General features: G+C 42.4%; 1 protein-coding gene across 2 annotated transcripts; it reads right to left on the minus strand.

Moving 5' to 3' along the window:
* Positions 1 to 1,920: 1,920 nt before the first annotated feature.
* LOC115596280 ((E2-independent) E3 ubiquitin-conjugating enzyme FATS) lies at positions 1,921 to 21,458 on the minus strand. 2 transcript variants are annotated; one of them, XM_030441178.1, is made up of 8 exons: positions 21,077 to 21,458; positions 15,545 to 15,618; positions 12,864 to 13,962; positions 9,995 to 10,161; positions 7,396 to 7,576; positions 5,400 to 5,463; positions 4,742 to 4,841; positions 1,921 to 2,017 (listed from the first exon to the last, which is right to left on the minus strand). In XM_030441178.1, exons 2-8 carry the CDS (start codon positions 15,602 to 15,604, stop codon positions 1,988 to 1,990), a joined length of 1,701 nt encoding a protein of 566 aa, XP_030297038.1. In that variant the 5' UTR covers positions 15,605 to 15,618; positions 21,077 to 21,458; the 3' UTR covers positions 1,921 to 1,987. The 2 variants fall into 2 exon arrangements, with proteins under 2 accessions (XP_030297038.1, XP_030297039.1); XM_030441179.1 differs by lacking the exon at positions 21,077 to 21,458 and adding an exon at positions 17,713 to 17,986.
* Between the last annotated feature and the right edge of the window lie 3,818 nt (positions 21,459 to 25,276).

Below are 25,276 nucleotides of genomic sequence, written 5' to 3' on the forward strand. Positions count from 1 at the left end.
CAGATGTCTCGGCGCAGGCATCGGTTCACAGCACATGTCCACTGAGGCTACAAAGTGCAGAGGAAGGGTGGAAGTTGCAGTGGTTTGTCTGAACTGACTTTGATAGAGTTGTTTTCTTTAAATTCCACAGTGTCTTAGTGTGTCTTCATCTTCTCTCTGAAGAGTTTTATTCAAATGTTGTCCGCTCATTCCAAAATTCAGTGCCCAATATTGTAGACTTTTTATACTGATGTTACAATCAGAATCCTAGAACACAAAGCCACTCCTGGAAACAGATGTCCATATACACTTAGATTATGTAGCTCTGTGTAATCTTAGACAGCATTCTCCTTTCTTAGCCAGACATATCAGCGCCACCCTCAGGGCATCCTGACTCAGTCAGAGGCCATTGGGAAGCCAGTCGTGGGGCATCGGAGCACATAGTTCACATTATGGGGAGATAGCAATGTGACATATAGACACATGATGCCTCGGAGAGAGGGAGGCTGACTGACAGGAGGCTTTCTCTTCGTATACCACGGCCTGTCAGTCCGTGCTCATCATCTGGAACCAGCCTACGTGGCAGGAGAGCAGTTCTCCCAGGCGGATTATTCTTTAAAATGGCCTCGCTGGCCCAATAAGGTCACTGGATAAAAATACAGTTTGCTACATGCAGTAAGCTGCTAGAACCTTGCAGTACACGGAAATTGGTCATTTTCATAATGGAGGACCTAACATTTTGTTTGGGATTTAAAACACTGCATGCATTTACTCCAGAGCAGCCTGCTCACTAAAGGTCTACCACAACAGTATGTGTTTGTACAGCGTGTGCGGCACACGTCCTTCTACTGTTCTCTCTCCATCCCAGCAGGCTCAGTTTAAATGCCACAGCGATGTCAGTCACCTTTACAGGCTATATGTGGACTGCAGTCCCAGGCAATGCTCAGAAGTCTCCTCTCTTATTACAATGTCATCTCTGGTTCGGAGCTCGCTGTGACAAAGGCCCCTTTCACAGCCGCCGCGCGTCTCCTGAGTTCGATTAGCTTGGAATTCCACTGTTCCGGATGGGAGGCTCCAGAGGCCCCGAGGCAGACGTGAAGCCAATGACGAAACATACTTCTCCCCTCTCCCACTTTAGAAACACCTATGGTACCTTACCAATGACAGAGTCAAGGTGCTTTGCTCAAAGCATTGAGACTCAATTTCCTGGAAAATGACACTTCGACTCTGCAGAATGTCCTTAGAATACTTTTATTTCTTTTTGGGATACATCAGAGGAAAATTAGAGGGGATCATGGGGGATCAAATCAAGAAAAGAAATGGGTAAAATTATGACTAATATGCATAGCATTTTATAACTGACTGGTAAAACGTTACAATTTCACTGATTTGAAGTATGTAAGAATTGGCCACCTGTCAAATTCATACTACAGCGGGGGCAGCGCATCACAAGAGTGACCGCTAATCGCCTCTAACCGTAGCAGCCATTAGTTAGTTAGCTTATTCCGCAATACTGCTAGCACTCCGGGCTCTTTGGACAGCTAAGAAGAGAGCGAGGTACTCAGACGTCTGTCTGTTTTTTCACATTCTGTTGATAATTTCAGTACATTTTTGAATAAACTATAATTCTTACATATTTCAACTTCAATATTTTAAACTGTCAAACCCCACTTCTATAAGTGAGAAAGTTGAGGTTCCTCAGTGTCAGCAGACAACAGCAAATAACTGAATAGCCTTTACCGTCTTTTTCCAGTTTTCATCTATTACATACTTACAGTATAATTTTGTGTGATAAAACTGCTTTTTTTGCCACAGTCTTCCATGTGGCATTAACAGGAATATCAAAATGTGTCCTTGTAACACATCAAAATCAAATTACATAGATAAATGCCGGTGAGAAATAATAAAATAAAAAATCATCTCTATAGAAGATCAGCTGAATTACACACAAGTTCACATTTAATGTACATGGGGGAAAACTGAAGAGCCATGGTTACTGTAACCCCATTTATCTCTGCAGGATCCGGTCCAGAAGTCTCTGCAAAACAACAAGAACAACAGTGGTACAGTGAAGTTCTTTCCCCCCCATCAAAAGGACATCCATCAGCGCCAACAACTCCCCTTCTTCAATCTCTTAAGAGCAGCTCTGCATCACACAGCAGCGACTCCCGCTGCTAAATTGGCTTTCACTTCCATCAGCCTCACCCCTGAGGTGTCCAAGCCCAGGTAGGGAGGAATAATTCTAACTTGCTATCTGACCACCCCAGTATGCAATCACCCTCCTCTTACAGTACTTCCCAACAGCTGGAATCTAATTTCAGCCAGCATTCAAAAAAAAAAAAAAACACCCACCCTCCCGCCCCTGCTCCATCAGACCCCACTATGGCTCTTCTCTGGGCTCTACTTCTGTGTGTGTGTGTGTGTGTGTGTTGGAGACTTTCTGACAAAAAAAAAAAAAGCGAGGCCTCTAAAGCACACACGGCTCAGTGTTTATCAGGAAGGAACACACTCCTTTTCTCCCAATCTCGCTGTGGTTGAGCCGGGCTAATAGCTTCATTTGAGAGGTGGTGAGGTCACAACTGGCAGCGTAACAGTCGCGCCAGCTCCATTTCCCCAAGAAATACAATATTCTTCTACAGACACATTTGACGTCACACTACGCTCAGTAGCTGCCGGCCGGGTCAGTAAACCGCACGATGCTGAGGTCAGTGGTGGAATATGACCGAGTACACTCACTTAAGTGCTTTTACCTGATGGCTATTTGCTGTTTAAATCAATTGAACTTTTATTGAATTTATTGATTTATCATTAAATGAAAATGTGTAGCAGTACAAGAACTGTACTTCTACTCCACTGTGTCCCAGAAGCAAATTCCATATTTATCACTCCGTTGCATTTCTGACAGCTTCAGATACATATCAGATTAAAACACCCTTCCTGTCCAGTGAAAATCATTTATCTCCACGATTTATTTTGATAAAGTGAAGGGTTATATGGTCTTGGATTTGTTGAGGAAATTATAACATTTATTTAAGCCATACAAACTATTCAAATGCCCTATTGGATTAGCTTTTAAATACATCGTCTCGATGCTGTTTTGGTTTTTTGAGATCATTGCAGGGATATGTGGTCCTTACAGGAGAATGACGCCACAAACAATTGATGATCTTATTGAATATGATGCATTTCTGTTGACTAAACTAGTCAACAGTGTATAAAGTAGTTAAAAGTAGCTCAACCTTTGACATCAAAAGCAGTAAAAACACATTAATCCACAAATATAGAAAAGCAATCTTTCTGCAGAATACATATTTTATCTTCTGATAATTCTATATATTTTACTTTTATTAAGATAATATTTTGAATGCACTTTTACTTGTTAGGGAGTACTTTCACAACCTGAACACTTCTTCCACCATGTGCTGACTCACTGTTGATTTACTGACTTCTCCGTCCTGACTGAGGATTAAACATTGAAATACATCAAATTAAATAAAGCCCTCACACACATTTCCTCCTCCTTTCTCTCCCTTTCTCTCACACACACTGAAGACGCCGTGGTCGTGTAATTATCGGAGGCATCTCCTCACATCTCACCTGACTGACAGTGAATTCATTGTTGTGGCTCGGTTATAATGAGAGAGTGAGCGAAGCTGAATGGATCCCTCTGACATCGCATGCCCTAAATATATCATTCATTTGCAACATGCCCCACACTGCTGGAGGATGTCGTTGGTGCCTGTTGAAGCAGGTCCTATGCATCATGTCAGCAGGGTTTGGAATAAGTAGTAGCCTAATACTGAATCAATACTGCGTGAGGTTTGGCTTTAGTTTTGGCACGAGTCAAAGGAAGATCTAATTTTGAAGAAAGCAGCTGTCACTGTGAAGTTAAAGTGAAACTAAATGTTGAATGCACCTTTATTTGGAAGACGGTCCGGCGTGATAAATGCCAGAGGATCTGGCTTTAGCAGTCAAACAGTGACCTCTGCTGGCAACAATCAAACCATGTTTCACTGTATGTTCATTAACACTCTTATATACGGAGATTTCCTTTTGATTTACCCACAACACTATATGTACACATAATGAGAATGTGTCTTTTAGATGTAATTTAATTAACCTACAATAACTCAAAAAGAAAATCCAGAACTGGATACACATTTAAAATGCCCCAAACAAATCAATGTTTCATCTACATGTCTGCTGAGTTTGGTGTGTTAATGTGGATATTCATTGTAAGGTCTAGTTGCACTACTGAGCTACTAGAGTGACCTATTCTAAACTGTATTTTCTCACAATTTCATTAGATAGTACAGATCAGAAAAACAGAACAGAAAGAGAGAGGGATGGACAGGCAGCAAAGGTCAGATAAGAACCCTGCGGGACGCTGCAGCGGGGACACAGCCCCCTTATAAACACTTCTTATCCCCACACACAGTTCTAAGATGACTGCTGTAAGCCTTGTTTAGGTAAGGGTGAATCATCTGAGAGGAAAGTTGCACCTAACCACCGCCCACCTCCTGGGTGTGAGACGACCACAGTGACTAACATCCACACACCTCCTCATCCAAACCATTTCCAAAAGAGCATTGAGATTTCAGTATGAGACCCTGGCGGAGTGTTCAACGGCATGACATGCCTTCAAAACGCAGTTAGAAAACTGTGTTTGGGATTTTAAGCTTCCTTTGTCGCAAGATTGCATATGTCACTTCTTTTTCTTGTGAATAAGTAATCAGTGTTTTTAACTGAGTCCCAAATCTACCTTTTTAAAGACGTCTGCTCGCAATCTGTTCGTTTCTGACACAGCCCTCTTTTTCTCCTCCTCCTTCTTCTTTGTCACCTCTGGCAGCTTGTTGTAAATCCTATAGACACACACACACACACACACAAAAAGGGAGATTCAGACATGGCAGGAGAATGTGCTTTTAGAAGTCTGAGGGTGGCACTGGCATACTCGAGACGAGGTTTTATCAGAGCGAGACCACAGCCGGCAAAAACCTGGATCCACCGATAAAGAGGTCTCACACAGACTCCTTTCTCACTCCTACAACTACAGCCAATTTGTTAACAGATCCTCCGAGTCAGATAGTGTCGCCTCTGAAAAAAATTACAATGGGCAGCCATCATCTGATCAGGTGTGCCTTTCCAGATAAGGGCGAGGGGAGGAAAAAAAAAAAAGAGATAAGGTATACAGAGGGTAGCTGGTATCTCCTGTCAAGACATTTGGGCATCAAACATCTATTGTACCCATACTGTATGTTGGTGTGTGAATGGTGCATCGTGTTTGGTGCGCAGACCTGCATTCACGGCCAATGTGACAAACAAGTGTTGATGGATTGTGCTGACTAAAAAGAAAAAAAAAAAAACAACAACAAAGAGGGAGGGTGGAGAGACAGAGTGACATCGTCTGGAGAACTCACCGTCTGGACCTCAGCTGCATCTCTCTGCCTGATATAGACCTCTCTCTAGGCTTGAAAAGGTTATCTAGGACACGCACACACAGACACACACACAAGAGAGGCGCACACACACACAAACACAAACACAAACACACAGGAATAACAAATAAGAATTAATATGTAAATGAATGTTGAATATGTTAATGTACACTGAAGGCTGCGTGTGATCTCTCTTTTTCAGGCATTTTCATGGACACTGCCGCACACCTACCCGACCGTACCCAGTGCTTTAACGTCTGACTGTTCGATCTCTCACAGACCGAACTGAAGGGAATCGCTCGCCACCAATAACTTTTAGTTGGTAATCAGACGTCAGACAGAGGCCTCTTTGAACTATACGAGGTGAATGACTCCACGACTCCTCCACAATCGTCCAAAATGAAGTTGGGCCCCTTCAGTTACCTGAAGTGTTACGCCGTCTGACTTTGTTACTTAAAGCTTGAGCAATCCACAGTTGGATTCATGCACAGGGGGAAAAAATGCTATAAACAGTCTTCTGGCATAATAAGAAAGCGTTTATGAAATCAGTCAAGTTCCCCGTCTTACTTTTAAAAATCCCAGTTTTGTAGAGGCGACAGAGAATCAGACAACAGCGTTAAAAATGCTGGTAGAACTGTTGGATGTGACGTGTGCTCACTTCCACTGAACAAAGCCTTGTCAGGGTTCAGCTTCAGGAAAGTGAACAATACTATGACAGTGTTTACGCTGAATATTCCTGCACAGAAGTCACTATTTATACCTTTCATGTCAGACGATATTGCATGCAGATACCAATATTGTCATGCAGACGTACGCATGTGGATTTTTATCACGCAGAGGGTGAAGTTACTAATTACAGCTATTCAAAGAATTGTAATTGAGTCATTTTCCAAGTCTGTGCTTTCACCTGTACTCATGCAATGTGATCTACTTAGTTACTTTTCAAATCTTAATTGAGTAATGAGCACAATTTGAATTAATATCCAAACCTTTCATCAGCAATTTTGATGTCAGTAATCTGATCACAAACGGGCCAGTGAAAACACTGAGTGAGATTAAAACAGTTACAAATGCTGATTTAAACCGAGTATTTCACATGGAAGTATGTATCTATGGTTGGTATATTGCTCTCTTCATCATGTCTGAGTCCCAGTTTTTCATTTACATATATCTATCTAATCATTTCATGTGATGACTTCATTTTCCCATATGATGAATACCGCTGCAATCAGGCATCGTTATATTCATTATATTCTCTGTGTGGTCTCAATCTGACAACAGAGCTTCCCTGTAAGACAGAAACGCTTCGGTTTACCTGCAATACTAGACAATGGCCACCAGAGAGCAAAGTTGGATAAATGCCACCACACTCTAAGGAGTATAATATGTAAACTGCCCATTTTCCTCCCCTAGATCAGCTGATACTGTTGAGGTTTACATAAATTATTTGAGAAAAAGTCCATAGTTCCACAAAAAAGCCTGTTTCAATCTGGTGTGTGTGTGTGTGTGTGTGAGTGTGTGTGTGTGTGTGCGTGTGTGTGTGTGTGTGTGTGTGTGTGTGTGTGTGTGTGTGTGTGTATAGAGCCACAAAACTATATAGCTACTGAAGGAGTCTTTATCCCAACAGTCCAAGGGTTTGATGAATGTGTTGGTCCCTGCAGAAGTGATGTAACAGCAGATTATAGCTGATAAAAGATCGATGTAGAAGATGAGGGCCTGCTTTGGACCGACTCCTGGGAGGCAATCTGAAAGTGCCAGACTGTGAATTGCCTGCTGTCGTCACTAGCGGGAATGCAACACTTCCACTTTCTCGAGGATCCCCTATCACATGTTCTACAGCTGTTTGCATTGTTGCTGTCAGGGACAAAAACCATCTGACTGACTGATCATCGGCCACAAGTGATGACATTGTGCTTCACTTGAATGTGTTACTTCTGCTTTTTCCAGTTTTCCTGAAGAATTATTCAGCTGCGCTTACCGCTAAGTGGGTCCGGTGTGGTGCAGTTCCTCTTTGGTTTGCATCGATCCTCCCTGAGGCCCTGCGCCAGGTCTGGATTGGAGTCCTGCAGGGCTCTCCTTCTCACAGCCCTCTGCTCTAACCTCCTCACCCGTCCCTGAGATCGGCTGATGAAGTCTGGCCTGAAGCGCTCCAGAGCCTCCTGAGGTGGGGGGGGAGAGGGAGGTATACAGTGAGCTGCTTGCTGCTGAGACAAATACAGTACAACTCATAGACACTAATCCTGTGGAAAGAGAAATAAATCATCGCCGGGTTAGAATTTTATTCTGAAAATATCCTTAATCTATTCCTTAACCTTGTAGAATCCTCTTCACAGCCTTGTAAGAGCTATGAGGTGGAGGCAACATGGTAATATTATGCTCAGCTTTAGTGGGGATAAAGGTGGGAGAGCTTTACTCACAGGGGGAATCTGAATTCTTCGGAAAGCCTCAGTGGATTTTTTTTTTTTTACCCCTCATAGCCTGAAATAAAACTTGTGCTATTAACTAGACAGAAAGAAAAACCGACATGAAATTATAAAGGGAAAGAGGGAAAGGAAAGAAATGGATATTGTGTAATTAATAAAGATTTTCTCTCATTCCCTCTCTCCTTGGCAGACGCTCTGACAAATACCAACTAAAGCAAAAATGTATCCAAGTGTAAAAAAAAAAAAAATCAGCCCTCAAGAGACGCCAGAAGAAAATAAGGGACAGTTTCTACGCGTGCGTGTATGAGCGCGCGTATATAGCATGTGCGTCACAGAGTGTGTAGTTCTTTTTGCGTATTTCTCCCTGTGTGTGTTGTGAAACGAGGACGCCGAGACGGAGTTAATATGCTTGTTGTACGGTGTACGTCGGATGTAGGGCTGCAGAATTAATCAAAATATTAATGACACTGCAGTATGGCAATAGTTGCAAATATCCAAATTCAACGGTGTGACAAAGCAGCATTATAATGAAGTACTGGCGGTGCAGCAGAGGCGCCCCGGCCTCCAGAACTTCCTCTCCAGATGTAAGAAAACATTCCAGCAAATGTCACATCATCATGATTTTATTAGTTTTTGTCAGTGAAAGTAAAAATGATGAGTGTTTTCCCCACTGATCATGAATCATTAATAGAGGGGTGTCAACCACGTTTTTTATGGGTTTATCGAGCTTGGGTTGTGATTAGCATTGGCTGGGAGGTGGTCAACAGGTCATAGGGGGACGTGGATGTTTATTGGTCAGGAAGGTGTAGACTCGACATGTATAAAGCTGTCCTGTGATGGCCCCTGTAACCAGCCAGATCCCCTCTGTGCTTCGTTCTCCCTCTCTGAAGTGTACTGAACTGGTTGTGGTTCTGGATGACGACTACGGTTTGACAGAGTTTGCATTGATTCTTGATGCAGCTACATCTTGACTGATTGACAGATGTTTGCAGAGCCTCTCTGGCCCTGTCACTTGAACCGCTACCACAGCCATTAATCATTCAGGGCTCTTGATCATGTGTAGGACCCACTGAGACGTCACCCACTGGCTTGTGGACTACTGCTTTGCAGCCTGAAGAGTTTGGGATTACAGCTGTCGCCATCTTGGTTTTTCAGAGTCAGAATTGACCATACTGGACCTGACTGAGACCCCCCAGGACACACCCTGAAGAATATCCTGCTTTATTGTCAATGAATTACAAGTTGAACGTAACGCTGCATTGAGGAAGACTTAAAACTAGCTATTGAGGACATAAACTCATTAGAAAACTGTTGGTAATAAAGTGTAGTTTACTACTGAGGTAATAAAGCTATCTCACTCGAGTCAATGTCAGTTGGTTCTGAAGTCTACAAGACCATGAGACCCTGTGTAGCCCACTCATCTCTGCTTGTAAGCTGGTGGCCTGAGGCTACACTAGCTGTTGCTACCGTCACAAACCAGGAAATATGTAATATGAGTAATGAAGGCGCCAGGTTTTGAAACAAAGAAGAACGTGTGTTATTTAAAAAGTGTGTGGTTCTGCCGCATCAATTTGATTTGTTTGGAACATTTGCAGTCTCATGAGGAACTACTGGTCTGGTTCAGACGTGATGACCGGCAGCGAAGGAAGCAATTGTCTGAAAACAACAATGGTAGCTCATCAAAAGGTTAGCTTAGTTGCTGCTAGCAACAGTAAGAGCAAAACTGGACAATATATTTCATCAAAAGAACAGTAAATAAATGCGCTGAAGACTTTTCTCCTTGGAAAAGATGTTTATGCTCTTTTGTAGATAGGCTTGAAGTCTGAATTACCAACTGGCTCAGCTGATTGTCTCGCTTTTTCGTGTTGTCGAACTGGTTAAAATCTGTGATAGAGTGCGATTGACAGATGTTTCGTCCAATCACCTGCAGGGGTTTTTATGAAAGTGCCTGCCCTTTCTCCTGTCAGGTTGAACAACTGATCGATCAAGGCCACGGAATTTGTCTAAAAACTACAGAAAAGTAAACCATGTTCCAAGAATATTTTGGTCAAACAAAAGTGATTAACACACCTTCCAGCTTAAGGTTAGGTTTGCTTGGGTTGTGTATTTCCTAAAAGACAATTTACAGAAGTGTAACAGAAATGCGGCTCCTACTTTGAGGCTGAGATTCTTGGATGTGCCTCCCAGAGAGTCATCCTTCAGTCGGGAATAGGTTTTATCCAAAGCAGCTTTCGGAGGCTCTGTGGAACCGTCATGTTCTTGTTCTTGTCGTTCCCCCGTCTTGTCACTCCCTGCCTGCTTGCTCCGTGTTCTGTAGTCGACTTGAGAGACATGCAGAGAAGCGAAATGACTGTGAAAATCAATTTGGCAACTTGCATCGCTCCTTTAAAAACGAAAAAAATGTCAATGGATTGCGAAAGCGCCAAGAAGCGGCACTTTCACATGGAGAAATATTCTGAAGTAGTATGTGTTCATGCAGCCTGTCATGTTGTTACTATTTGGTGTTGTCGTACAGTAGATATAATCCCGAGAATGAGTTATAGCACAATTTTCACAATGTTCTTGAGCTCCATCTAAGCTTTTATGATCTGGAGAAGCAGGAAAATGAACAGACCTTAAACTGACCCAAGCAGACACATGCACACACACACACACACGGAGAGAAAAAACCTAGAGGGAACGCGAGTGTGGCCTATGAATAATGTAAAAGATGACAGTGCATCCATTCTGCACCCGTAACCCAGGTCCTATACTTTATGTGGGATGTATATCTCCACTGAATACCCTTCCCCGACCATGTGGTTTGTAGAGCATCATCACACGCTCCGGGAAGCACGCACAAAAAATGCGAAGAAGCCCGGTCCAGCTATGGCCACAGGATAAGCCCTTTAGGCATCGGAATACATTTCCCGCAGTGGAAAAAAAAAAAAAAGTTTAAAGCAGGAAAAAAAAAGAAAAATAAGCTTTGGGAGCGTGCATCAAATAAATTTTGTAATGAGTGGAGAGAGTGGTTCAATAATTAAAAAGTGTTGTGTTGCTGTTGTTTTTGTGAGACAGCTCATGTATCAGCTGAGGCAGGTAAGACTCTGAAACTGCTGCAGGCAGTGGCATCACATTGTTGGAGTCTTTTTGGCTGTGACAACCACTGCCAGCCAGGTCTACTTACTGTAGGTAAAATACAGTTGATACACTGTACATTCTGCATGGAGTCTAACAAATTACCCTTTGCAGCTACACTGCACTTTAACATTAAAGAAATAGTTCAATATTTCTGGAAATGCAATAAATTGCTTTCTTGTGGAGAGTTAGATGCATAGACTATCACAACTCATGCATACCAGCCCTCCCTATTTTTCACAGGAGACTCCAGTTTTTAATTTTCCCTCTCCCGGTTTCCCCCCGCGGTCACAGTTCTCCTGTATTTTTTCCCGATTTCAGACACATTTTCATACTTTTTTTTCCCCCTTATAGTTATCATAATCTGTTTCTGGCACTGTACAGCGTGCAGTCTGCTGTAATGTTGCGCCTCGATCTCGTCAGCGAATGAGAGAAATGTAGGCTGACAAACAGAGGGCGGTGGTGTGCACAGAATCTCTAAGAAAAGGGCAGGAAATGAAGGAATGAATGAGTGAATGAATGAAAATTTATACATATTACTTTATGCCACAGATCTATGCAAGTTTACACAAGAGGGGAAATTACTCTGTGTTGCACTTTACCAATATTTCAAATATTATCATTCTTTAAATGCCACCAGATTGCAGGGAGCTCAGTCTTTGAACCTCCTATACCCCAAAAAAATAACAAATTGTCTAGTCCTTAGCCAGGTGCGTAGCTTCCTTGAATTCGTCGTCACTGTGAGATTGTCAGGCAACCAGCAGAGACCCCAGGACATCAATTAACCCCCCCCCCCCCAAAAAAAACCACCACAAGCTCTCATTTACCCCTTTTTATATGTAAGAAATCAAATCAAAAGCGTATGTAAATTCTGCCACTAGGGTTCTCTCATTTGAAACAAAATTTAAGACACAAGTAATGTGGGATCATGGGAGTTGTGGTTTTCATTGTTAAACAACCACCTTTGCTGATGAAAATCTAGCAGATGTGGCTAAAAACAGGCACAGACGAGCTGATTTGTTTAAGTTTTAGTCATGTTACGTTTGCCGACTTCCGTCCTCGCTCTGTGACTCTCTGACAGAAGTTATATCGACAAGAGGCCTTACTGTTGGAAGCATTTGTTCCCGCCATACAGAGCCAGACTAGCCATTTCCCCTGTTTCCAGATGTAGTGCCCAGCTAAGCTACGGTAACTGCTGCATTGCTGTAGCTTCATAAGCAGGCAAGAAAATTAACATAATTCCCCCCCAAAAAAAAAAAAAAAGATGGCATAATTCAGATAATCAAGACGCTGCTGCATCGGGACTAGAATGTTGTGTTTGTTACCATTTACATCACCCTGCAGAGAGTCTGCCACCAACAATCAAACAGGAGATTCCCCAGTGTCAGAAACCAAGTCATATCTTTAACACAGCCCTCATATAACCTCCATCTCACCCTTAACGTTTGATCGTTTAAAATCATGCAAATTCAGCCAAATCTTGAGACTTTGCCACCCACCCTTAATATATACAGTAGCAGTGCTCACTTAAGATTCAAAATAGAAGCGTTGCAGGTCAGAGGAGGATAAACGAGAGTGTTTCTTCTTTGTGTGAGTGTGCACTGTGTGGGTACTACTTATTTTAGACAGTGTGGATGTACAGTAAAGGGAAGTGCGGCGGGTGGGCGTGGTTCCATTAACAATGCATGAGGTATAAATCAAAAGGTGAGAGGCAGAGTGAAACAAATGAAACTCTCCACCCTCTAAGACCACCGCGGCACCCCATTCAGCATGCTGTTACGCCTCGGAAATGCGGTCTTATCTACAATAGCCTTTAGAATATAGGAGCCACTGAAAGGAATATTCGGATCAATTGGCGTGGGTACTTTAGATTTTCACTTGTGAAGCGAGGTGATGAAATTCATACCTGGGCCAGTATTGGAGGTGCGCTGCCTGTGCTTGAAATTGCTCCGGGTAAGGAAGGCTGCCTCATCTGCATTCTCCTTCCGCCTCCCAGCCTTTGTGTTTGAGGGGCCTGGCCCTCTGAATGACAATAATCCCAAAGTATCACTGTGGCGCTGCGTGTTTGAATCATGAGCCTTGCTGTTAACACCGTGAGCGGGTGCTATTCGCTCAACCTTGCGGGCCCGGTGCTTTGATAGAGGGCCTCTGCAGTGACCCAAACTGCTCCCTCGGCCACTGTGTTTGTTATGGCCTGACGTGGCCGCTCCGGCTCTCCTGCAACCCTCATTTGTTTTGGATGGTTTGTTGTCTGTAGAGGATCTGCAGCGGGTTGCGGCGCCGAGGCGAATGGACAAGGTGGACCTGTACAAAGTGGGTTGACCTGCTCTCCTTCCCTCTAGTTCCGCGAGGGAAATGGAGAGTGACTTGTCCAGAAACACAACAGAGCTTTTGGACCTCAGAGGCACCTCGAGATGGATGCAAGAGCGGTAGGAGGGCTGTGAGGACAGGTTCGTTAAGGAGCCACCTATCACGTCCCGCTTTCCGCCACCTTCGGTGTCGCTGCGTTGTGCTCTCCTCTTCCCTCGATCTCTCACAGCCAATCCATCAGCTGCTGAGTAGGCCTGTCTGAGCCCATTTGGCGTCACGGTGGTTGGATTCTGTCTGCACACGTCCGTTTGGGAGTTGGACACTCTCATTGCGCCTGTGGTGCTGGATGAGACTCTTCCTCCAAAAGTTTCTGGCACTTTTCTTACAGCTGATACCTTCACATGCTGCGCTGGAGTCGATGATGGATACACAAGGTCCTGCGAGGTGGAACTTGATGGCAAAACCTTCCGGGTTGCGAAGGTGACGGACGAAAAAGCTGCTTTTGGACTCCTTCCCACCACATCTGGGACACTCGCAGTCCTGAACAGCTTGAAAACGCCACAATCTGCAGTCTGAGAGGAAGCAGAGTGTGCTATTGCTCTGAGGGACACACTCTCCTTCTCCTCTTGCCCCCGCCACACACCCCACGACAGGACATTCCTGTGCAGTGAAGCAGCGATAGCCTTACTCGAGGCCTGTGAAAAGACAAGAAAAAGAGTGCTGCTCAAAGTGTGACAATTGATGCCCCTGCAAACTGAGAGACTGTAACTCAAACGAAAACCAAGAAAAGACCGCAAATACGAGGATGTTAGCCGCCGTGATGTGGTTGGAGGGGGATTTATCGTCTGCTCTCCTGCTCCACTTGTTTCATGAGCTGTTGCTGTTGCCATGACAATGTGTAACTTGATGGGCAGCACATGGGGACAAATTATCCATGACATTCAAAATGAACAATCTAGTCTGTTCTCCCTAAAAACCGGTCTCTTCGTTATTTATCGGTTCAGGAGAGGAAATTAAATCAAACATACTTTGAGCACACATAAAACTTTAATTAAACATGCCGCTTCAGTACACAGGATACCTCGCTGTTTCACATTTTCTTTTCTCCTTGATTGAAGGGCAAACAATTAAACTTCCTCCTCAAACTGCACTTGTGTCAGCTCACATAACCAACACCCGAATATCAGGAGAGTTTCAAAAAAATTTCATTTAGCTTAATGAGTAATTGTGTCTCTTGCTTGAATGTCGGAGCCAGAGTAATGAAAATCTGAGAGCGTCGCCCAATTAGATCAGAGATCAAACATCATATAATTATGGACGAAACTGTCATTTGTTACATATTCAGACATGGAGCTCTTACAGAATCTGTAGTTTTTGCAGAGTAATGATGACAAAGACAGATTTCTGGCTCAAATATCCATTTTAGGAATCCTTTGAGTGACTGTTTTGTTTTTCTGAATATCTTCGTCCTCCAGGCAGAACTTTTATATCTTCTAGAATAAATAGCAGAGCTCAGGCTATGCATACATGGACCCTAATTTTCCACCAAGAATCAAGATAAATTTGGCTCATGTACCATCTCAATTGCAAGAGACTGGTCTGATCGGGCCGAACCTGAATGAATTTTCAATCAATTTGCGTGGGGTTGTGTAAACCTCTGATGATCTGTTCAAGAGGGAAAATATTTGCGCCTAATTACACATATAAAATACTATAAATAAATATTTTGGGGCATGTTAACACATACTGTATCTGATGATTTTATGTAGCGTCCACGTAAACAGTTAAAGCAACATTATGTCAATTTTGTATACCTTAAAATCGGAGCTACAAATCATTGCGATGGTTCAGTGTCTTATAACAAGGTGAATGGTGTCTCTGTCTCAGCTAACCCGCCCCTCTATCACTTGTTTCTGCACTATGCAACTTCAGTGAGAGGGCAGGATCACAGCGTTACATACATGTTTACAACACACAACATTGTCATGACGTCATGAGCTTTGTCTGCAGTCAGCATCTACATCATGTCTGATAAACTGTCACAGACTTGGGATTTGTATTTACAACAGCGGTGTTGCACAAAAAAACCCCATTCTTACATAATGCTGCCTTGAGGTGGAATCTCTAATTAGGAGAATTGTAATTGGATTGAAGAAGTCAGCTACAGCAACTGATCACAAAGAGCTGCAGTGTTTCCGCTCAGTATTTGCAGTGTTCAGTAACTTCCCAGGCCGTAAGACCTTGGGTAAACAGATAAGTACACCTTGAGCTGTTTACCTCATTGATGTTAGGTGTCGATATGCTTGGGAATCTCCAACCGCGGAAACCCACTGACATCGACCCGCTGTCTCCTATTTTTCATCCGTCGGTTCAGAAACAGGAAAAAAGAAATGTACATTGTGCATTAGATATTAGCAGGTTCCGATTTTAAACCAGGCCGCACACGTCATGCGTGACAGGAAAAGGAGAGGAGCACTTCAAAGACACACTCCTCTACTTGAAACGCAATTATCAGGCTTACCTACTCATCACAAAAGTACGTCTATCTTGTCACTGAAAATAGTCTTCCTGCTAATACTTCAATATCACATTATTCACTTCGCTTTATCATTCCATCATTTATTCCATGCTCAGAGCCATGTTCATTTCCACCTATCAACGCCCAAAAGAAAAATCTCTCTGTCTGCCTCTCTGCTGCTCAGCTCAGCTGACGATGACTCTCCTAACACAGTTATCTGCCCTGCTTGCCTGGCACATTCTGGATAATTCCTTAACACCAAACAATAGCTTAAATGTTTAGGCCTTTTTTTTTTCTGAAGGCGCAGGAAGAAGGCTTATCGACTCATTTTATTCACCACTTGGTAGAATTCAGTTTTTTTTTAATCACGATACACCAAGTGCACTGCTCTCGATTCAGCCGTGTATAAAGCCCCATGTAGCTATTACAGTCAATAACACTGAGCTAATAACAAATAGGGGCACGATTTACGCTTTAAATTAATTTGTCTGGCATGCAGGGCATTCATTCCGTGTCTCACAATGTCACAGCGAGACCTTGCAAATTGAAGCTATGTCGTTGCCCTGTTAAGATGTTTGCATGAATGGCACAGCGCATATAATACAAGGAAAGTAATTATGTTTACCCCGTGTGCTCCACTTTGAGGTGAGTCACATGGGACGGGAATGCAGGCTTGAACAACAACACTGAAATAGAAGTTCATATATTCACAGTTTCAGCCTGGATTTCCCTTTGATATGTATTTTTTTTTGCCCAGCCAGCAAGTGTAATTGGAGGAACAACAACATTTTTTTTCATAATGTTGCGCTCTACAAAAGAGGGTTGGAAGGGAGTTTTTATTGTGTGAGAGAAAGGGAACTATGAGCAGGGACCCTTAAAGGACGTATGGCCTGAAGTGGGGGAACTAAAACAAAATGTACAAATTGAAAAAGACTGAAGCAATGGAGACAGGAGGGTGACAGGATCAAACATCATACTGTATATACAGTATATGCTGTAGAGTGTAGAAAAGAAAAATGCAAATGAACACTATATGAATAGATGTGCATATAGCGTATGCGCATAAGTTTGTCTATATTGATGTATTAAATATAGACATACAAAAGGATGACAAACTCAAGGACAAACCTCAGTAAATGAGCAGGGAAACATGCAGCTGCTCCTCTACAGCAAGCAAGGACTTAAGCAAGGTGTATTGTTGAAATATATCATGTCAATCAGAAGCTACTGTATGGCCTTCAGAGTCAACAGATCAATCAGCTGAATACATTTGGGTGTTGAGCAGCCCTCTACAACACCATGATCAATACACAGAATAAGGGGATATCTGTTGGAGGAGTGGTGTTCAGTTACTTGTAGCAATGATATATTGTACGGGTTGTTCCTTTAATTTATTACCAATCTGTATAAACAGTGGACCACGGGCAGAAAAGGGCGGAAAAACAGACCAAGGGAGGAAGTAGAGAGTGAAACATGACACAGGAGCATGAAACTTCAAAATAAAACAGGAAATAACAGAACTACAAACTTAAAGCACGACAAAATTACTTAACCCTTAAAACAACAAAGAAAAAAAGTGTTGTGTATGTACAGGAATTGTCTCCATCAACTTTCCACTAACCATTCAATGAATCTAATATGTCTGGTGATATTCTATATTTTTCTGATATCAATGAATTCAATTAAATACATAATATATGCAACATTTCTGCATTAAAAACAACCAGAACGTTGTTTTATATTTCACTGAGTTTTGCACTTTATCCCAAATGTTTCCAACAATGTTCACACCGAGGGAAATCCGTAATCAAATATACGGATTTAAATGAATTACATTTGATCCGTTTCATCTGATCGTCTGTCGCTTCTCCTTTTGTGAAAACATCAGATGATACATCAGAGAGCGATGTGAATAAAACTTTCATACCTTACTTCGTCCTGCTTAAGTCTCAGATAGATTCAGCTCCCATGATCCCAAAACCTCAAGAGGCAGAAAACAAAAAGGCCAGAATCCAGAATGAATCGATCCCACTGAAGACTATTGTCTGTGCCTAACATGTCTTATTCCTCTGTCCAAAAACCAAAAAAAAAAACTGGGTGACATGTCTTCAGTAGGACGAATGTTGTAATATAGTTTATCGAGTCAATCCCACATGCAAGATCTTGCTAGCTTGCTTGTGCACTGGCTAGTATGACCAGCGGAAAATAGTTGTATATAATAAATGCTGTATTTACTCCAAACAAGTGAGGAGCAGAAAAGGGCGGGAAAACAGACCAAGGGAGGAAGAAGAGAGTGCAACAAGACACAGGAGCATGGAACTTCAAAATAAAACAGGAAATAACAGAACTACAAACTTAAAACACAACAAAATTACTTAACCCTTTAAAAAAACAAAGAAAAAAAGTGTTGTTTACTTAGTTAGGTATCTATAGTGGTCTCTCTTGTGTATTGCCTTTTAGATATTTTAAAGGCCCACCTCAGGACATGCATTGCAAATCAGCTTAGGCCAGGTGTGCCCAAACTTTTTTCCCTCAGAGGGCCAACTTGGAAACTTAATAGTGGACCACAGGCCAAGGGCAAACTCCTACTGTAATGTATTGCTGGGATACAAAATGGTATTGCATGGAAGCCCTGAGAGGCAAGTGAGAAAAAAAACCTTTTAACCTTGTAACCTTCCAAGTCCCCTAAATTCTTTTTACCTGCCGCTCAGGGCTTCTGTACTGGAGCCCAGGTCCTCCTGAATGACCGACTCTCTGCAAGCGTCACCTCGGATTGTGAAAAATTCCTAATAACTATTAGGGATGCTGTTATTTAAAGAGCTTTTTATCCCACAAAAACAAAACTACATAATTAGCAGTTCAAATTAAAAACATTCTCAGTATTTCTTTTTTCTATGGAAACATCTTCAGGGACAAATCAAACCCTGCGGTGGCCCACAGGCTGTATTCCTCAGAGTCTTAGCTACCAACAACACAGGACATAACATGAGTTTATTTATTGATTCATTTTGTTGATCGTGGAGACATGAAGGCAGAGAGAAACGGTGCCAGGCGGCGTCAGCCTTCAGTTTCCCAGGAGATCTCTTCCACGGTGGCGGACATAACGGCATTAAGCAAGGTTTATGGAGAACTAATCTAAACAACAAAGTGGTCAATATTCTGAAGCCATTGTGCAATCGACATTAACTTTATAATAAGAAGTTAAAGCTCGTCCATAGCCAGTTTAAATAAATAAATAAACAAATAAACAAATAAATAGTTCTGCTTTCTTTTAAAGATGTATGTCAGCGGTAGGAGCACCCAGACTCGGGCACAGAACCACAGAAAAGCCGGGAGGCTCTGGTTGTATTGAGAGACAGACGCATTTGTTGACACGAAAATATAGAAATACAACCAGACTTATTCTTTAAAAAACAAACAATTTGCACCAACTGACGGGTCCGTGAGAGACAGAGCAAATATGCAAGACGCGCAGGAGAGAGAAACAGCACCAGAGTGTGTGTTTGTGAGAGGCAGATAGAGTGACAGCACGCAGCGAGCGAACAGGGTTGCTACTTGGCTGACGTGACCGTATGCTTATTGTTGCATGCATGGAAACCGGTGATTGAGTAAACCTTTGTGCTGCTGACAGTGCCAGGAACAGAAAAGGAGGCCCTGAGACCCGCAGCTGGTTAGGAAGCAGGCAGGCTGCGCGGAGCCGTGGGTTGGGAGAGATAAACCCATCAGCACAGCCGGTGTTGAAATGAGGCTCGCTGAGGGAGCTCCGGGACAAAACGCCGGTATTCAGATGTGTCATATGTGCTGCTCTTGGCTGAGGTTATTTTTGTCATGGACTAGTCTTATTATCCCGGCCTTTTACTTTGTGCTCACAATGTCTTTCATGCCTCTCCACAGCATCCTCTGTGCCCCCTAAAAGAAAGCCAACCTAGAGGAGCTCCTAATGAATGAAATTACCTCTTGTGCAGGGAATATTTACCTCTATATTTCAGTTTTAAATGTGCAATTAATGCAAGGTTAAAGTCATATTTGAATCATTGATTAGAAAGATGACGCACATGCTTCCTTTCATTATCGGCAGTAGTTACGACCTGGGTTTCTGTACTCAAGTAATTCGGCAGACTGAGTCAAGCGTGCTGTAATGGACCTGACTGGAATGTGGTCACATGGGCAGTAATCTGTTTGAATTCACCGCAGGAAAAAACACCAGTGGCCCCGAGAGTCATTTGTAAGATACTCAACATTTATCCCCACCTGAGGCAGCAAGAACAAACAAAATGAGAACGATAATATCTAAGGATGTCTGGTACTTTTATGTACTTTTATGCCATGAATTCAGAAGTTATTGTCCTAACATTTCATCCCTATGTTTATCAATCATTCTTTTACGTTTTGCTTTTTATACATATCATTTTGTAATTGGGAAATTGCAGTTTTACATTCTTACTCAGAGATGGCCGAAGTACACACATTCGTTACTCAAGTAGAAGTAAAAAAATACAGATGAAAGTAGAAGTACTGATTCAACTTCAAAGTAAATAGAAAAGTCAACGTATTAAGGTAAAAAGTGTCCCTCTGAAGGACATTTCTGTCTGTGCAAAGCTAAATGAACTTCACCTGATATCAGTGTAATTCCCCATTAAACTTAAAGGGGCATCATGCAGTTTTAGAGAAGAAATTCAAACTCATACATTTTACGATTTAGAATATGAATGACGTAATAATACAAACGTGAATAAACAAGCTGTTCTCAGTAGAAAATAAGGTCCCCTAGAAACCTGTTTGAGGCTAGAAGGTGACAGGGTCTGCCAAATGTAAACAAAGTAAAACAGTATTGTATTTATTCAGTCGTAAAAATGAAGAGACTTTGTTTATCTAGTTTGTTTTGGCAAAGAAATATCAGTTGATGAAGATTTTTCTCTTCTGATTAAAATGTATTCCCCACAACTACACAGTGAGCCTTTACAGGTAGAATTAGTAGGATTTGTCTGAGCAGTTCGTAAACACACCAGCCGGTTGTTCAGTCTCACTATAGACTATAGTCTCCATAGGTTGAAATCATTCTGAAGTTGTTGGGAAGGCAGTGTGCACATTAAACAAAACAAAAATAATCAATAGTTCCCCTCAAATGCATTAAAACTAAAGCAAAAAACTTGTTCTGCAAATGTACAGAGCAGGAAGTACAGAGAAAAATAATACTCAAGTGAAGTACAGATACCTGAGAAATCGACTTATTTGTACTTCGTTACTTCCCACCTCTGCTGTTAGGGTAAAGAACTGTGGAGCGCTCTTACCTGATCGAGCAGGGTGTTGCAGCTGTTGCTCCTCTCCTTGAAACACATATATCCACTTCTGTCAACAGGAGGCCACAGTGTGTAGCCCTCCCGCACTCAGCCTGGAGTGTAACCCATCCCTGCAGGTCACCCAGTAGCCGAGGACGCTTTGTGGTTCTTTCTTATGCCCCCTGTGGAAACTCCTCTCAGCTGACTGGGGTGAAGCACAACTCATCAACTGAGTCAATATGTTTAAACAAATGACCCTGTGAGCTTCTGTTCGCCGCCTGACAGTAAAGAGCTGAATATGCTGTGAGAACGAGAGGAGACACGGCGAGCCTGAGTCCTTTGATACTTTAACAGCGGAGGCTCGGGTGGTCGCACATCAGTGGATTTGGATATTTCTCAGTTAATACGTTCCCGACACGTGCCTCTGGTTTAGTTATGCTGGTTTAAAAAAAAAAAAAAAAAACACCCACCAAGGATCCCAGGAGCTTGCAGCAGCACCCCGAGGCCTTATCCATGTGAGTTTAGTCCTCCAGGCAGGCAGCTCACCGGGCCTGTCTACCCTTCTCTTCTCCTCCACCGTCTCCAGAGCCCGGGCTCAGGTAGCAGAACAGGTGACTGGCTCTCAGGTTTCAGGACTTGCATAATAGGTCCCAACTGCACAAGTTATTAATGGCGTCAGAGGCTCCCAACAGCTCCTGCGGTTGCCTCTACTGACGCAGCAAAGACAAAAAAAATACACAGATAGATAAAACAGAAATGAGGCTGTTTGCTCCTGCGCTTACTCTTTCCAGTGCTTACTCGAACCAGATGCTTGGTTTCCCAAAGCCTCTTTGCAAAAGACACATACATCTTCTCAGAATATGTACACCTGGATGAGGACAAAAAGAACAGAGAGACTAAAGGCAAAACTATAAATAAATGTCTAGATACGGCACAGCACGGAAAAAAGTGCTGAATATTCAAGTCATTGTTTCTCCCCTTTATGATACGCAGGAAGAGTAGGGCAGCGTTAAAAACAGCGAGGTAGAGTTGGTTCACACTTCGTAGATGATGAATCACCCAGTTGCTCGACTAAAACAGTGAAAACATTGAGGTATATTTCACTCTTGTCACTGCTCATGACCCTGCGGTTGTGCTGATATGAATACTAAATGAAGAAAAGGTGATGATCAGTGACTCATATCTCCAGCCATTAATCCGGAAGCATGTGCCGTTACACTTCTCGGTAATTGTAAATACGAGTTTACGCAGTCATCGCTCCGTACTAATGCAGACTAGATGAGATCTTTTTCGATCTGTAATGAAAAGCAGGTCTCAGGTTGTTTAGTCCTTTTTCTTCCTCATAGTCATCACCAGGCCAACTCAGACTTTCTCACTTGTAGCCTTGAACGTTAGCTTTTTTCTTTTGCCGATTGTGTTTATGTTTAAAAAATCATGAAGGTGGCGCTCACTTGTTAAGATGATCTGATGGAACAAAATGTGTATCGTCACCTTGTGTGTGCCACAGTGCTCATTTTCTGCATTAACCCAAAATCCAAATAGGCTTTTTGTTCGCTTGCTAGTCGATGCTAACTTCCAGGTAACCTCCAGGCAACTACAACCCTTTTATAGGTTCAAAATTATCATCATAGGCATCCCTGCAGCACATTATTAGCACATTATTATTAAGGGAGAACATGGAATACACATTAAACTTGTGCGGGATCAGTCGACAAAATAAATACCCGGGCACCAACACCAAGAACCCCAAATAGAAACAAAACACAAAACGATCAAAAACACATGGCTCAAGAAACTAACAAAAATGCAACAAAAAAAGGGCTCAAAACGCAATACTAACTATGGTGCTTTGTTCAATATTCGTAGTACTGTAAGCTCTATTTAGTTATTCACTTCTTTATTCCCTCACTGGTCTCCAGGCTTCATTCAGTCGCCTCAGAAAGCAAACCCAATGACTCAATGGCGCAACATGAGTGGCAGCCTGACGCAGCAGCTGTCGGCTATGTTTTATTTAAAAAACCTTTTTTTTTTTTTTTTACGTGTGCATCATGAACATAATATATGATTTTACCATCCTTACGTGAATTTGGTGTCAACAGTTTTGAATGGTTGAGTCTGTTTGTGGTTTAAATCACCTGGGTGATTGGGTTAAAAAATTTCCTGTCTGGGGTGAGTAAATTAATGCATCATTTATTGATTATGCACAGTATTTGGTTCATACCGTAAACATGAACCCAGTGATGAGGTTCAGTAAGGTTATCACTAGCTTCCTCGCCTGGCAATCACTGATACATGTATTGAATAATTGATTAACTTTGATTTGTTTTTCAACCTGTTTTAACCGTCTGTCATTGGACTTATCGATTAGTTGACGAGTCGTTGATGCGTCACATGTGATTGGACCATCACCGTAACATTAAGTCAGTGCTGATCAATTTAGATGCGGTTCTTTGCAGCGAAATCTGACTCACTGTTGTCTGCAAATTGCTTGAAAGCAGTTCTTGCTTCAAGGGTTCCTCTAATAATCCATCAGTTTGTTCTTTGAAGAAACTACACGGCCACTGTGGCTGCTGTATCCAGCCTCAGTGCATTGAGCTGAGCCAAGCGGTTTTTAAGCCATCCTTGTACCTCTTGCCACCTCAGCCTTTTAAACGTTATTTCTTTTTGGACATTTAGCTATGGGTGGACGCACCCGATAACATCTCTTGAAATAAACACAAAAAAGTTGCCATTTCCCTCAAATATCCTGTTTTGAGAGCTTGGAGAAAAACTGTGAAAAGGGGATTTTCTTACCATGCCTCGAGATATGCGTAGGGGAGTTTATTCTGAGCTAATCCTATTAAAATTCTCATGTTGTAAAGTACGTCCACCCTCTCCCAGCGATGTCACTTTTCATTTGACTGCCACTGTTTCAAGTTTCATGGGGATTTGTGCGATCAATAGCTCTCTCTGTAGCGAACTTTGTTCATTAGACAAAATCTAAGCGATTTCTCTTCCCTCTTATTGTAAAGGGTCCCTTTGCCAACATCAGTAACACCATGGGTGTAATGTACTCAAGCTCTCATGGACTCTATTATGTTTCTCAGGTTGGATTTATTATTCATAACCGGTTCAGTTAGAAGAATCTGAATGATGCAAATCTGGATCATAAGGCAAAGGAAACTCCAGCTTCATCCAATCACAGATAAGAGGGTCAGCTTGTAATCACTGGAATGTGACCTGTTTTCTTGCCTTAGCGCAAGTCAAGCACTTCAAGGTAGACGAAAGCTATAGAGAGTCTACATGTCAGCCTGTGGCATCATAGACAAGTCCATAGTGTTTGTTTTGTTCCTTTAACTTCTAGACAGGGGAGACAAAAAAACCCAATCACCAGAATAAATGTTGGCAATTTGCCTGGACATTTCTTCACACCACGGAAGTGTTGAAACTTTGCATTTCTTTATGTTGCAACTTAGCATTTCTCCTGTTTTATGTTACGTAACTATATATCATATTAGTGAAAACCCTGTGCTCATGCTCTTGTTAGGTGGAAGCATAAAAAACGTGTTTAGGGTTAGTAAAAGCCCATGTTTTGGATTTAAATCCCTATTTTGGTTGCCGCATGCACAGCAGGGCGACGATTCCAGGTTTCATTAAAAGCATCTGCTTGTGTCTCCACTAACACAGCTGGAGATTGTCGTGAGATCTCCTTAAAATATCTAGCGGTGTCATGCATATGAATGTTGAAACGCCGTCACACCCACCCAGGGACCATGAATGCTGGAAAGCGTTTTTGAACTCGGCGGCCTTGATGCCTATAGCTTCACTCCACCACCATCCCGTCTGCCTCCTGATGTTAAACAAACATGTAATGTGTATTTTTCATGCCAAGCGTTGAACAAATGTCAAATGTAAGCATCAGTGGGTTGCTGAAACGTCAGCATTTCATCCTTTGAAATACTTACCCTTGCAAAAACTGTTTTCTGCTTCAAGTTCAGTTTGACTCACAGCAGAATTAGCCCATACTTGTTTTCTCGAAGCCTGATGAGGTCATTCACTGGCTAGTCACAGGACGCTGCTCTGCATTCGTCGAGGTTTCCAGCTGAAGTTCTCTATTTGTCTCGTTTAACCAAATTAAGGGCTCAGGTTGGGTTGCTTTTAGTGTCAGTTCTTTGCACGTCACCGTCATATTTTCAAGTTAAGGTGGGGACATTTTTCCGCTAATATTAAAAT

The sequence above is a fragment of the Sparus aurata genome, chromosome 15 (genome assembly GCF_900880675.1).
Source record: "Sparus aurata chromosome 15, fSpaAur1.1, whole genome shotgun sequence".
NCBI classification, from domain to species: domain Eukaryota; kingdom Metazoa; phylum Chordata; class Actinopteri; order Spariformes; family Sparidae; genus Sparus; species Sparus aurata.

Coding starts and splice junctions, on each gene's coding strand:
- LOC115596280 (XM_030441178.1), bottom strand. CDS start 15,604: ATGTCAGTGGGTTTCCGCGGTTGGAGATTCCCAAGCATATCGACACCT. Junction 13,963..15,544: donor CGACACCTAACATCAATGAG/GTAAACAGCTCA, acceptor GTCTTTTCACAG/GCCTCGAGTAAGGCTATCGC. Junction 4,842..5,399: donor ATGCAGCTGAGGTCCAGACG/GTGAGTTCTCCA, acceptor GTGTGTCTATAG/GATTTACAACAAGCTGCCAG.